Below are 14535 nucleotides of genomic sequence, written 5' to 3' on the forward strand. Positions count from 1 at the left end.
TGCCTGCTAAACTTATGTGAAATAAGTTCCTTGTATGATTTCAATGTTATCTGGCTCTCAAAGCTGAAAACAACATGCTTAAAAGAATGATTGCAAATGCATGGAGTCCATCATTTGCAACCTGTGCAGTGAATGAAAAGGAAAATGCAATGGGAAAGAAAATGAGATCTGAAAACACAAATAGCAGATACAAAACATCAGCGTGCATACACTGATGGCGCTGACCTCAGAAAAAAAATCCAAGCCATTTCCCTTTGAAATAATGAGATTGTGTTGGCGGCCATCAAATTTATGTTAACCCTTTTGACCATAAATATTTTTCCACAACTTCAAGTTTTTGTACAAGTTCATTAATATTTCTGGTGGAATAAAAAGAACTGGAATGTTCAGATCAAAAAGCCAATTTCATCTCAGATGGAATACTGGTTATTCAGAGGTGATTAAGTGGCAAGGTTAAAAATAGGTCTTTGTGCTAAAGAGAACAGACTTTGATAGACAGAGTTTATAGAGTCACACAGGGTTTAATGGGAGAGAAGCATGTTAAATTTGGGCTGAAATACCTTTCCATGTCAGGAAAACATATTTCCTCCCCAAGTGAGACTTTGTGCATTATTCTTAATTTTAAAAGATGATGAGTAAGTTTTTTCATTTTGCTTTTCCTTATTTTCCAAATTTGTCATGGGGCTATTTTCTAATTTGGTCATACTCAAATAATTTTCAAAGACAACCAGAGGTGTTGTGTTATGAACAGATTGGTTGATGCATCAGAAAGGAAGTGGAGGTTGCAGTTGCCTTGGTAAGAAGGCCACGGGGACCTCGTGCTTCCGCAGAGAGGAGGAGAGACACGTGTCAGCAGCTCTGAAGTGGCCTTGTCCTGGTGGAAGTGTAAAGTGATGGTCAAGATCTATCTTGTCATCACTAAAAATGGGAGCGATGAGACAGCTGCCTTGTGGATTTGTTGCTTCCCTGAGCCAAGGGAAGGAAGCCTTTCGAGACATTTAGTGTGTTTGGAAGATGAAGATAAAGGGAAGTATCTTGTGTCCCAACAAAAGCTCAGCAGATAGAAAGTCCAGGACTTGGTTCTGTGGCCTCAGACCTATCAGAAGGAAATACCGTACATCAGGGAATTCTCTTAGGTGACTTTGGATTCGGGAATGTTGGCACTGGGGGATGCAAGGAATTCCTTTTGAATCCTGCTTGCCTGCTCCTATTTTCCTACTTGCCCACGCTGTGGAAAGAACTCAGAGGCCATTTTATTTGTCTTTCATTATCAGAGGTCTCTTGTGACTGTGATTCACTCATTCATTCATTCATTCACTCATTCTTTGTGTCACACACTTTGCCAAGGACTTTCACCTGTATAATAAATTCTTCACTACAGTTTAGTCAAGTAGGTCTTTTAAAACACCATTTGACAGCTAAGGAGACTGAGGGACAAGCAGGGAGATACTTCAGTCAGTAATGACGGAACTAGGTTCAAACTAAAACTTTTGGGAGCTGGCCCACTGTTCTTTTGGACATGCTGATGTTCATTAGGGCATCTAGGACAAAATCTTCTCCTGTCGACAGTGTGTCTGAAATAACATCTGATTAGCTTTTGTGTGTTAGAAAGATAGAAGCAAATAAAACACACACTGATGGGGAGGAGCGGAAGGATTTCTTCTTTTCTTTGCACAAGTGCTTCTTCAGGCAGTGGGACAGAATAGACACCCAACAGGCTTCAGTGATAAACAGTATTGAACTGGAACTTGTTTTATGACAAACCAGTCCAAAGGATCTTATTCCTTATAGGTAAAAAGAGGAGAAAGGTCTACAGTGCAAAGATTTGTTTTAAGAATTAAATCAGGTAATAAGTGCCAAGTACCTCTCTAGTATCTACTGTCAGCAATTTGAAAAAGTAGTAACTATTATTCATTTAGTTAAAAAATGTAAAATATCAGGAGACAACATTATGCCATTATGCTTTCAATATGGGCACAACTATTTAGAAGCTACATAGAAAAAAAATATGGAAAAGTAAGCTAAATGACTTAGGGTATGCCATTGTTTTTTTCTGTATATCCTCCTAAACTTTACAAGCTATGCTTCACTTATATTATTTAGTCAGAACAAAAGCAAAAGAGAATAAATCTCTTTTATATCTTAGAAATGGGTACTCAAGGAGGTGTTTCATTACAACTTAGAAGATGGAAATCAGTGGCAAATTCATGAATTTCAGTGCCTAATTTTTCCCCCCAAAGGGGGCATTTCCTATAATTTGCATATTGCATCAAGGACTCAGTCATACACCCAGACCAGGGAATCTGGTCATTATAAAATTTGATATTACATCTCAACAAATAACTTGTTAGAAGGCTTACTAATTATTTTGGTTGCCAAAGAATAGCTATAGTCTTTGAGATGTAATAAAATTTCTCCTTAAAAGAAATACTTACAGGCCCTCCCTGGTGGTGCAGCGGGTTAAAGCACAGCACTGAGAATCTAAAGCCGCTTCTGCATGAGTTTGATTCCTGCCTGCCCCGGAGGTGACCACAAGGTGTGGCAGACCTCTCCTGAACCGCCTGCTGCTCCCCTCAGCAGTGTACTTCGTCCATCTGCCTGTTCTGTTCCCCACTCTGTCTCTGGTGAAGCCTCCCACTGCCCCTGAGCCTCTGGCCTGCACCCCAGTTCTGTATGCACAAATAAATCTTAAAAAAAAAAAAAAGAAATGCTTACTTTGGGGTCATCATAGCCTATCACTCTTACTTCCTCCCTATGGCTATTATTTTAATAAAAATTGATATTCTTCAATGGCCCCTTTTTCCAAGTTGTGAAGGACTTTTCTTCAAAGAGATATCTAACTGGAGGAAAACAGACTTCGTTATAAAAGCTGACAGGGCAAGAAACAGTTTCTACATATAGACTGAGATGGAACTTTCTAGAAAAAGATACTGACATTGTCCTTTTATCGGGTTTCCTTTCTCTGTGAATGGGACATTGAAACAAGTATCAAAGTCCAAGAACAGTGTTATGCCACTCACCCAAGCAGTCTGGGCCCCAGTGACCGGGGCAGCACTGGGGCTGGAGATAGTCTTTCCTGCAGATATGGCGGCATCCGGGGAGAGACAGTGAGTATGTCTTGACCTCAAAGGTGTACCTTGGAGGGTGGAGAGAGGACATTAACCCACAATGAGGCCCATGCAGTAAACTCTAGGGTTGCCCTAGGATGTTATTCAGGTGTACACTAAGCCATATGGAAAAAATATCTAAATTAAACACTTTGCTTTCTAGGTAAAATAAAACTGGGCACAACAAAGTGTGCCTTCAAGAACCAGTTTGGGTTTGTTCTATTCAATGCATGAGTGAATAACAGATCAGTCTTTAATGTTAAAGCAGAGAGGACATGAATGCAATAGCCTTGTGTGTAGGTACAGTAGACTGTCAGGCGGGGGTAGACTTAGTCAAGCACCCGTGAAAAACATAGTGAGTACCTTGGCCATGAAAAACGTAGTGAGTACAAAAATAGTTCTCAGTAAAGTCACTATATAATTTTAACCTTGAAGTTTAAATCTTTCTGAGACACTGTCTCAGAGAATTTGGTTGCAAATGTGAACCCACATTGATAACAAGAATCAACTGCTGTCTACATGTGGTAACACGAGGTCGATTCATGTTGGGAAACTTCTATTGAAAAGTGATAATGTGGTTTTAGAATTCAGTGTAGTCACATCAAGCAAATGTAAATTTAAAATCATGTAATATAACAAAACTTTCACTTACACAAAACAAGATATGATACTAATCTTCCATCCCTGAATAAAAAATGAACTCACTGAACACTGTGCAATGTCTAAGTTAGTGGATCTAGTAAATTAAAATTGTGTTTGCACATGGATTGCACATCTATTAGCAGGTGTGCAGAATTGCTTGGCATCCGTTGCAAAAATTAACCTTGAATTATGGGAGTTTTGAGTCATGAGGATGTCACAGATGCAACACTCATAAAATGCAAAGAAACTGTAATTTACTCGCCTCTCTTGGGAATCTAATTAGTATCAGTGTTCCATAAGATGACTGTCAAACCCAAGAGTTTGAACATCCTTGACTAGAAATTTCTCCACATATCACACCCAGATTTGCAAAATAAAGGCCGGCAGTCAAAGGAAAATGTACAATGCACACAGTCAAGTTGGTATTAAATGTAAAGCAGTGGTACTAATTTCTAGACACACGTCCAGAGTTGTGAGTTCCCTAAGTTTGGGCTCAATGTAATCTTAGAATCAGGGAAACGCCTTGTGTTTTTTTTTTTTTTTGGGGGGGATGCAAAGTTGTGATTTGGATTTACAGTCCCTTGAGTTCTAAGACTCAGCACATGTATTTTCTTGAGTACCTGCAATCTCGAACTCCTATGGAGCCATTGGTAATCTTGGTGTAACCATCTGGACACTTGATTCTAAAGTTGAGCGAACAGGATTTACACTCAGTCCTAATTGTCAGCAGAGATTTCTTATCACATCTTGTTGCCTGAGTAAACACAAAAAAGTCAATTCCAATTAAGGAATCCTTGACTGGCCAGTCTTCTCCATTGGTTTCATTTCAGTAGGATCACAAGGTGGTGGCAATGTGGAGAAGTGGTAGGCTGCTGCCAACCTCATCTGGAAACAGTATTGAAACCAACAAGCGATGTCTGCCATGGGGCTGCTCATACCATACATTTCCCATCCCTGATCTTCAGTCTGGGATCCGGCAAGTTAAGGCACAGTCACTACATATGCTTGTCCAAGTAGGAAAACAAATATACCCTAGAGTATACTTTTCAAATGGGAAATTGTTAAAGTAGGTTATTCAAAGTCAATAGGTCTCAAGGATTTAGCATCGATGCCACAGGAGTATCTAGTTTGGGTGCGAAAATACTAGGGCACATACCGATTCTGAAAGAAGATTCTATAATCTTTTGATTACAATCTAAGTAGCAGGTGGCTTCCTGAGGGCAGCAACGTTTCTACTGTGTTGTCCTCTGCTGTACCCTTGTCAGTTAGAACAGTGTCTGGCACGTAGTTGTGATGTGTAAATAGTTATGGATTGAATGAATGAATTGTAGGAAATCAGACATACACATGAAAACAATCTGTAGTGACACCAGGGAGAGAAAACTAACTGCTAAAATGAATGGTGCGGACTCCTGTTGGCTCCTAAAATAATAACACCAGAATGTTCCTTCTGAGCTCATAATGAAGTACCTCTTAAGAGTTTGCATTAATCTCCTCTAATGGCCATGACCCCTTTCTATGCTTGAAGCAGGGTCCTCTTCACATTAGTTTCCTATTTGGATATTATATGTGGCAACATTATTTTATCTTCTCCTTTCCAGAAAGCCAGCTTTAACACTCTCTTTTCAAGAAATCCCTGAACTTCAATTGTCTTTTTCACCGGAATGACAAATTCTGTCTTTCATATGATCCCTTTACAAAGTAAACTCAACTTTAAACATCCCTCAAGGCTTGATTTCTGCAAAGAGCAAGCACTTAGTGGTGAGAATGACAGTGAAGAGGATAGTCACTGTCAGAGGAGAAACTGAAATTTAGAGGGACAAGTCACCTGCTCAGGGTGGATTCTCAGAAATATTTATTAAACTAAGAAATTGAAGCCACACAAATTCACCCCTACCCACTGAGAGCTGGAACACTTAACCTTTATGTTTTTTCCAATGTTGTTGTGATGGAATAAATTGGTGTTGATAAAAATTTGCCTGGCATCAATGCAGAATCATGTTTAAGTTTTACTATAAACAGTATAAATCCTATCTTGTGGGCCTCCCTGGTGGCACAGGGGTTAAAGACACATTGCTATTAAGCTATCAGCAGCCACTGAAGCACGAGCTCAGTCCCTGGCCAGGGAGCTGCCCCACATGTCATTCCAGACAGCAGACCTCTCCTATCCCACCCACTGCTCCCCTCAGCAGTGTATTTCAGTCAATCTGCCTGTTCTGCTCCCCACTCTGGTGAATCCTCTTACCTTCCACACCTCTGACCTGCACCCCAGTTCTTGTATGCATAAATAAATAAATCTTAAAAAAAAATCCTCTCTTGAGAAATGCATTCAGATCGCCTCCCATCTACCTTTCTGTGGGCCTGCCCAGCTGCAGATCTGATGCTGAACTCCATGATGACAAGTGAGGCGAAGCTGCTGGAGAGGCTGGTGTTCACAAAGCTACTGACCACCAGTCCATCGTACCATCACTACAACTTGTGGAGCTCTGAATTTCTGGAGCATTTGCACAAGTATTCTATTTCTCAATCAGACATCGTCCCCAGAACACCCTTATACTCATCTCTCTATAGCCATTGTTCTTTTCTACATTCAGAATGGTGCAATGGGATGTATTCACAGAGATGAAGCTACTAAAAAAAAAAAAAAAAAAAACAGAATACCGGAACGTATCATGGAAAGAGGAACGTTAGTATTAAAATCAGAGATCCCAACAATGTTGAATTAGTCCGGGAATTGAACTGACTGGGCTAGAAAAATGGTGACTCTTCACTAGGACTCTTTGTTCATAAACTTTCCTTCTATGAAGACCAGAAAATACTCTACATAGGACAATGTTAGAAGGCAAAAAGCTTTTGAACACACTATGAATTGACAAGTAAAAAAAAAAATCTGTATATATACATGTCTTATCTTACCTGCTCTGTAGTTTCAGGCAGAGAGCTGAGATGTTGCACAGCCAGTCCAAGAAAGAAAAGTAGTGTCCTTTGTAGCATGACGAAGAAATATATACTCCTTTTCTGTGCCAGACACCTGCCAGAACTAGTTAGCCGTTGTAACTTAGTCTGATGACTCCCAGTGAATTTTTTCTCATTTCACTGTTTGCTTAAATTTTTTCCCTGCTCTTTTCCTGGAATCAACCAGATAATATGTGAGCTCTGCCTCTAGACAGGCAAATCCAGGGGTCATGGCGAGACTGACCACACTCAACTGGATATACGTTCCGGCTGAATGACAGGATATCCTGAAGGGGCTGAGGCAGAGGCATGAACTGGAATTTCTGTGCCTTGTGAAACTCCCAAGAACAAGATCCTGCCTCCCACTGCTCTGCCCATCCCACCTCTTGTCCTGCCTACTCCTGGGCTATGGCCCTGCCAACATTTACAATGGGGGGCTCTCGCTAGTGCAAAGGTCCACCCTTGGCATTAGGTAGTCTTTGTGGGAGATCCCATAGTTGGGCATTGTGCCAGGCATGGAGACTATGCTGCAGAAGCTGTGTTCTTGACTTGGAGGAGGGTGGTGGTCTCATCTGGTGCAGTTGGCAAACTCTGCTGAAAGTAATGTCCATTGGATTTTCAAGTCATTCTTTCCCTTCTTCCATGTCACCTCAGTGGAAAACTTCTGAGTTTGTAGGTTCATCTTACCCTTAAAGTCTGGATCTAATGCCACCTCTTCCAGGAAGCCTTCTGTCCTACTCCTCCCATACTATCTTGGAGACCTCCCCTATATTGTGCATCAAATGCTACAAAAGCTATCACTATCTACTTGGATGGCTGCCTCTCATGCTAGATTGAAAATTCCTTAAGGACACGACAGAGCCTGCAGCTTCTCTGTTCTCCTTGCACATAAAGCAAAGACCTGCATTTGAAAATCACGAAAACCAATAATGCCAGCCAACATTTGTTGACAGCTGACCATGGTTTTAGCCATTATTGTAGACCTCACCATGCATTAATCTGTTTCGTCCTGACAATACTTGGTAAAATAGCTAAGATTCTTTCCCCCATTTTATAGATGAGGATACTGAAGCAGAGAGGTCAGGCAACTTATCTAAGGTTGCACAGCCAGCAGATGGGGGTCCAGGTTTCAAACAGCATGGCTCTGTTGTGCTGTGAGGCACTGCCTTCTGCTGCTCCACACTTTTAGTGTTTAATGATGCATACACTGATTGCAGTGATGCCCAGGGAAATCATGGGGGAATATCTGAAAGAATGAAAATTGGGGCTTATCAACAAGACAGGTAGACGAGGGTCAGTCTTGTGATGTTGAGTTAACTGAGAAACCCACCGTTCTAGAAGCTAGTTTTGTTCAATCTCTACAGTCTTTATTTCTTTGTATTCTTGAAGGAATGTTATATTGATCAGTGTCCTAAGAGACTTCCAATACAGATTATAATAGCACACACATACACACACACACACACACGTCTACTTCAGTACTTCAGAGGCTAGCCCAGAGGTCTGGATGGGAAGATAATGAGTGAAGAACCCCTTACTGTTGTATTAACAACACCACACTGATAAATGGGAGTCGTGGAGCAAGGTGTAGGATGCAGGATGCTGCCAAAAAGCAAGATCTGGACCTTTTTATTGATGGAATAATAGTATAGCAGCATCACTTGTGAGGGGAAGGAGGATCAAGAGAATTGGAGGGGTAAAACTGTCATGTGCAGCATCAGGGATTGCAAGTCTGCCCTTCAGGCACTTCTCATCAAGCCCTAGAATCTAGCCAGGGTTTCCCTCTTATCAAGGTCTTCACTGGTCAGCTTCTGGGGTCCTTTGTCATGTACCAGTCATTGACCCCCAGGCGTTCCCACTCATGCATCATCATGCACACCCTACCCAGGGCAAGCAAGCTTTCTGCTCTTGGTTGATTTGAAAGGCCCCTTACAGAACTGGGCTCCTATGACTGATTGACGGGGCAGTTCTGACCTTATGTTGGGAAACAGAACCACAGGGAACAAAACAGAGGTCGGTCAGGCTGCTTAGGGTTAGCAGACCCACACATTAGAATGTTTTGGTTTGGTGATTTTCAACCTTGGTTGGGCATTAAACTCCTGGAGGAGCTGAAAAAAATTCCCATGTCCTAGTCTAGACTAATCCAATCAGAACATCTGAGGGTGGGGCCTAGAAGGAGTATTTTTTTGAAGCTTCAGGTGATTCCACTTGCATGGAGCTGTGGCTTGAAAAAACCTGAAATATTGGCTCTCCCTGGTGGTGCAGCAGGTTAAAGCACAGCACTAAGAAGCTAAAGCCACTTCAGCATGAGTTCGATCCCTGCCCCCAGAGCTGACTCACATGGCGCAGCAGACCTCTTCTGACCTGCCTGCTGCTCCCCTCAGCAGTGTACTTAGTCATTCAGCCTGTTCTGTTCCCCACTCTGTCTCTGGTGAATCCTCTCACCGCCCCTGCACCTCTGGCCCTTACCCCAGTTCTGTATGCATAAATAAATAAATCTTAAAAAAAAAACTAAACAAACAAACAAACAAACAAACAAAAAACCCTGAACTATTATGGTGTGAAGTCAAAGATCTCTGAGGCTTTCTGTCACAGCATGCTTCTTGCCTTAACTAATGCAGCAGGGAAGGATGTCGAAGATTCTTTCTGAGTCTTCTCTCTGAAGGTTATGGGAAAATACCTGGGGCTTGGAATGGGCTAGATCCCTGGGGAAAGAATAAAAGAGCCCATACTGTGGTTCCTAACTAGTTCTGGAGACGCTGTAGGGAATACCAGAGAGAAATTTTCAGACAATTTAGAAACCGCCCCTGATGTTCCTTTCTTACATATTGGCCCTGCCCATTAGCTTCTTAAAGGTTTTGACAAGTTCTGCAATAAAATGGAATGTATCAAAGCCAAGCAGAACAGTTCAATCTTGCTTAAAGAAGTATTTCCCAAATTCTTTAGACCAACAAGCCTTTTCTCTTTGCAAACTAATCTAACAACCAGCAGATGCGGAGTTGCATTGATTTCCTTCAGGGAAATACTCCTTTAGAATTTAGCAGGTCGAATATTGTTTTAAGATTGCTGGGAAGTAAAAGTCAGTGTGTTAGTGGTTATGGGCTCTACAGTCTAGACCTGTTCATACACTTCATGAACTAGTTAGATTTAAAAAGATTTGTGCCACACACCTCTTGTCTGAATAGTTTTACTAATTAATTTTTTTCCCTCTTAGGCTGATTTCATGGCTCTGAACAGAGGTTCTTCAGATATTTCAAGTCCCTGCCACCACCTCTCCCAGTGTATCTGCAATCACAGTGCTTAGAATGATGTCTACGAGACAAGTCCTCAGGATGGTACAGGGTGAGTTCTCAGTACAGTCCTGGCTATTGTTATTCTAGATTTAAAATATGTTAACTTCATATACAACAGCTACCGCATCTCTACTGAGGTAGCTCTGAGGCCCATATGGATTTCCTTTACCCGGGGAAGTCCCAGTTCTGCTAATCTATGTGTTCTTTTTTGGGGAGAATGGCATGCCCTTTATTGCAGCCCATTTTCCTTGTGGTTACTGTCATTTCTGTCTCTATCCAAAGCTGTTCTGAGAGAGGAGATATTATCAGCAATATCCCATAGGCAGTCTGCTCTCTCCAGTACATTTCAAAATCTGAGTTCACAATTTCAGGTTTTATTAAAGATTCCCAGCGGAGAGATGGCTCTTCATGCTTGTGGACTTCATGCTTAGCTGGCATTATCAGTGGAATCCAGTTTTCTTATACAAATAATTTGGTGTTCCATTCACCTGAACATTCCATTCATCTACTACTTGGGCAGAATTCTTGGCATGTGAAATATCTTGGCCAGAGTACAGAATTCTGTACTTTTTCTCTCCTTCATATTTTATTATAACATTGAAATTAATACTCAGTTGTGTGAATTTTATTCCAAATATAGAAGTTACTAAAAAAGGAGCCCATGTATTAAAAAAATCTTCCTTGTTCTGATCTACTGAGCAAGACTGAATTCCTTTTCTTTGCTACTCTCCTTATTCTTCTTTGGGTGAGAATATCTTGATTTTTTAGATAAAAGGATTTAAGCTAAACTGAAACTAGTGTACAGTTTTCTATCATGCTTTGAAATGATCACCGCTTATAAGCTTCAAGTAAAAGTCTAACTAAGGTTTTCTTTGTCCTGATTTTTAAATTTATAGAGGTAGCTCTCTCAAAAACTTAACTCTGTGCAGACATAGGTCATATCAACAGGATAATTTTTTTCTTAATGTCTATCACACTGTCCATTTGACTTATTAATTAATTGATTAAGCAAAAATTTATGTTGTGACCTAATATGTCTGTTTATCATTATACCTAATAAGAAAATACTCTTAACTTTTAATCTTCACAGAGGGACCCCCGTTTAGTACATGTCTATTACTCACAGACTGAGTGTCCTAGGAAGGCTGTTAATGTGATACTACGGCCTGTGGGCAAAAGAGACTATCAGTTTTGGTTGAAAAGATGTCTTTAAGCAGCACAAACATGGGACCAAGACATAGCCTCTCTGCAGTGCTGGCCTTCCTGAACAGACAGGACAGATGTCCATGTCTTCACCTGGCCTCCCTGTGTCCTGCTTTGAGAAGATAAATAAACGCCCCAGTTGTTATTAGGAACTGACAGGGCAAAAGGGTTTCCTGCACACTCATCAGATCCTGGCCCTTTCAGGAGTCAGCTTTCCCAAGGGGGGGATGTGTCCAAACATGTGTATCCCTGTCCTCCTGGCTCTTTCCTTTTCCTTTGTTAGTTCAAATCTTTCCATGCAGCAAACTTACTTTTTTTTTGGGTGTGATTTTTGTTTTTCCTCTCTGTGGAGACCAGTCAGCAGGTCCTGTTTTAGGCCAAATTGTAAAGTAGGCAAAGTTTCTCTTCAGCTTCCTTCTTTACTTCCCTTTCAGCATCTTCCTTCAGTCAGTCAGTCAGTCAGTCGGTCAGTCAGTCAGTCAGTCAATCAACCAACACTTCTTAGGCACTGACCACATGCAGGGGTCTTCCGGGTTAGAAAGTTATTTCATGATTGCACCCTGATTCTTAACTAGGATGAATTAGGTGATGATTAAGTAATGATTACTTGGTGATGACCTGGTCATTTTTGGTATTCCCATAATTATTATTAGAGCACTTGTCTACCAGCTACACAGGAGTCATCTTTGTTTCCCCTCTCTCCCTCCCTGGCAATAGCAGCAATTACTAATATTCCACCTTCAGTAGGTAGAATCTCATCATAAATCTGACCACCATCAACACCTTGGTTCAAGTCTCAGCTGTCTCCTGCTTAGTAAATCTAGAACATCCTACTTGGTCTTTCTCATCCACCTCTGCCACTCTGCCAGATCCATTTTTCCAACAGCAGTCCGGGTTATTTTTTAAACATATAATAAGCATTATGAGCATTTCTCGCCTAACTCACTCTCTGGCCTCATCCTGGAGCATCTATCATGCTCTCTGCCGCACCCATCCTGTCTTTGTTCTGTGCCTTCAACTCCCCAAGTGAGTCTCCATCTTTGGCATTTGCACCAGCTGTTCCCTCTGTCTGGAATGCTTGTCCTCTATTTTTGCACAGTGGATTTTATTTTTTCAGTTCATCAGTTTTCACTTAAAGATCATTTCACAGAGAAGCTGTCCCTGAGCATTCAGCTAACGTGGTCATCTAGGAAGTCAGCTGCTTCGCTCAATTTCAGCTTTCCACACAGAACTTGTGCTGTGCCGTCATGGCTTATGTGTTACTCTGTCCTTCCTAAACTGGAATGCCTGTAAGAACAACACAGCAATTTTCTTGGCATCTGATATGTAATAGTCAACAAGTTGTTGAGTGAATTTATAAGTATTATGTACCCAGCATTTAACATATATTATTTAATTATCTCAAAATTGCTATTTTGGAATGGGGAAAATACTACTATCTTAGTTCTGCAAATCGGAAAACAGAGGCAATTAGAGATTTCTAAGCAAAGCTGGCTTCAGTAGGAAATGAAAATGCAGATGCCCTTGTTAAGAAATTATTCAGAATTCCAAGGCAGAGACAGTTGGACTGGGTAGAGGGTGTTTGGAGAGCTCAGTAAGGTATATTAATTCTCACTGAAAAGGTGAAATGTGATGAAGATTTAAAGGAGAAGAGGAAGCTTGCTAAGCTATTCAAGAGGAATATTCCAGGTAAAGGGATCAGGTGGAGGAGGTAGTTAGAGATGAATTTTATGAGTTAAAAAGCCATTCATTTTCTTTTCTCTTTATTGTGTAGTAAAATGCATGTAACATAAAATTTACTATGTTGGTCATTTCAGAGGTACAGCTCAGTGACTTTTCTTAATTCCCACAAGGTATAGCCGTTACCATTACTAACCTCTGGAACTTTAAAAATCACCCTAGACAGAAACTCTATACATACCCAAGAAACAGTAAATACCCATTGACCCCTACCCACAGTCCCTAACCACCACCATTCTATTTTCTGTCTTTATGAATCTGACTCACTGTGAATCTGACTTACTCATATTAGGGAATAATGAATATCTGTCCTCTAGCATCTGGTTTCTTTCACTTAGTATAGTGTCTTCAAAGTTTAACATCCACATTAAAGCATGTTTCAGAATTGCCTTCTTTTTTAAGGCTGAATAATATTCCACCATTTGTCTACTCATCCTTCAAGGGGTTTTCCAGCTTTTGGTTATTGTGAATAGTGTTGCTAGGGACATGGGCATTTTTTGGGGATATGCACCAAAGTGGAATAACTGGATCATTTAGTAGTTCTGTTTAGTTTCTAAGGAATTTTCATACAGTTTTCAAACCAGCTGCACCATTTCCTGCTGCCAGCAAACAGGGCAGCTTCTCCACACCCTGGCTGACATGTGCTGTTTCCAGTCATTTTGATACCAACCATCATCCCAAGCTTGAAGTGATATCTTGTGTGGTTTGGTTTGCATTTCCCTCATGATTAGTGTTTTATGTGCTTACCGGACATTTGTATATTTTCTTTAGAGAAATGTGTACTGAAGACCTTTGTTCCTTTGTTAAATCAGGTTTTATTTTGTTGTTGAGTTGGAGGAGTTCTCCACTTATTCCCAGTGTTGATCCTTTTTCAGATACAGGATTGACAGCTATTTCTTCCCATTCCATGGGCTACCTTTTCACTCTGTTAACTGTGTCGCTTTTCACTCTGTTAGCGGAGGCACAAATGTGTGACATTTGACAAAGATCTTTTATCTGTTTTTTCTTTTGTGGCCTCTGCTCTTGGTACTGTAGTCCAGGAGTCATTGCCATAGCACACGATGAAAGTTTCCCCTGAACGTTTTAAAATGAGCTGTAGAATTTTAGGTCTGTGTTTTCTTAATTTGGTATATTTGTGTCTTAGTGGGAAAAAAAATCCACTAATGCTCTTTCTTAAAGAACAGGGAGCATGACACCTTACTTGTTAAGTACATTGATAATAACAGGTGGGGTGAATATTGGCCAGAGTGAAGGCCTGAAAGATCAGAGGGTGAAATGAGACACAGGAGAGAACACGAGAAAGCAGGAGAATAACATGGAGAAGGGAAATTGGAGAAAAATCTCTCTGGTCATTAAAAAAAACAACCCTCTGATTTATGAACTTTGCTCTTGAAAAATATACCCACTGTCAGCATTAGTTTATAGGATAGGGGATTGTTTAGTGAGTGTATGCACAGAGGTTATCGAAATAGAATGTAATGAAACAAATCACTTAGTGCAAGCTTTGGGAAGCAGATTAGGTAAAAAACAAGTTAAAAAAAACCCGCTGGTGTCCTTGAAACATCGCTCATCCTGTGGTCTTTGTGGAAGTGGCC

General features: G+C 40.8%; 1 protein-coding gene across 1 annotated transcript in view; it reads right to left on the reverse strand.

Annotated features, from left to right (window-relative positions):
- Nucleotides 1-6743, reverse strand: part of STAB2 (stabilin 2) — a 97058-nt gene extending 90315 nt beyond the window's left edge. Inside the window, exons 1-3 of the mRNA XM_012735221.1 lie at nucleotides 6666-6743; nucleotides 4370-4503; nucleotides 3021-3136 (exon numbers count right to left, since the gene is read on the reverse strand). Of these exons, the coding sequence (XP_012590675.1) occupies nucleotides 3021-3136; nucleotides 4370-4503; nucleotides 6666-6743 (328 nt within the window). The remainder of the gene's footprint in view (nucleotides 1-3020; nucleotides 3137-4369; nucleotides 4504-6665) is intronic.
- Between the last annotated feature and the right edge of the window lie 7792 nt (nucleotides 6744-14535).

The sequence above is a fragment of the Condylura cristata genome, unplaced genomic scaffold, assembly GCF_000260355.1.
Source record: "Condylura cristata isolate star-nosed mole 26May11 unplaced genomic scaffold, ConCri1.0 scaffold00004, whole genome shotgun sequence".
Lineage (NCBI taxonomy): Eukaryota > Metazoa > Chordata > Mammalia > Eulipotyphla > Talpidae > Condylura > Condylura cristata.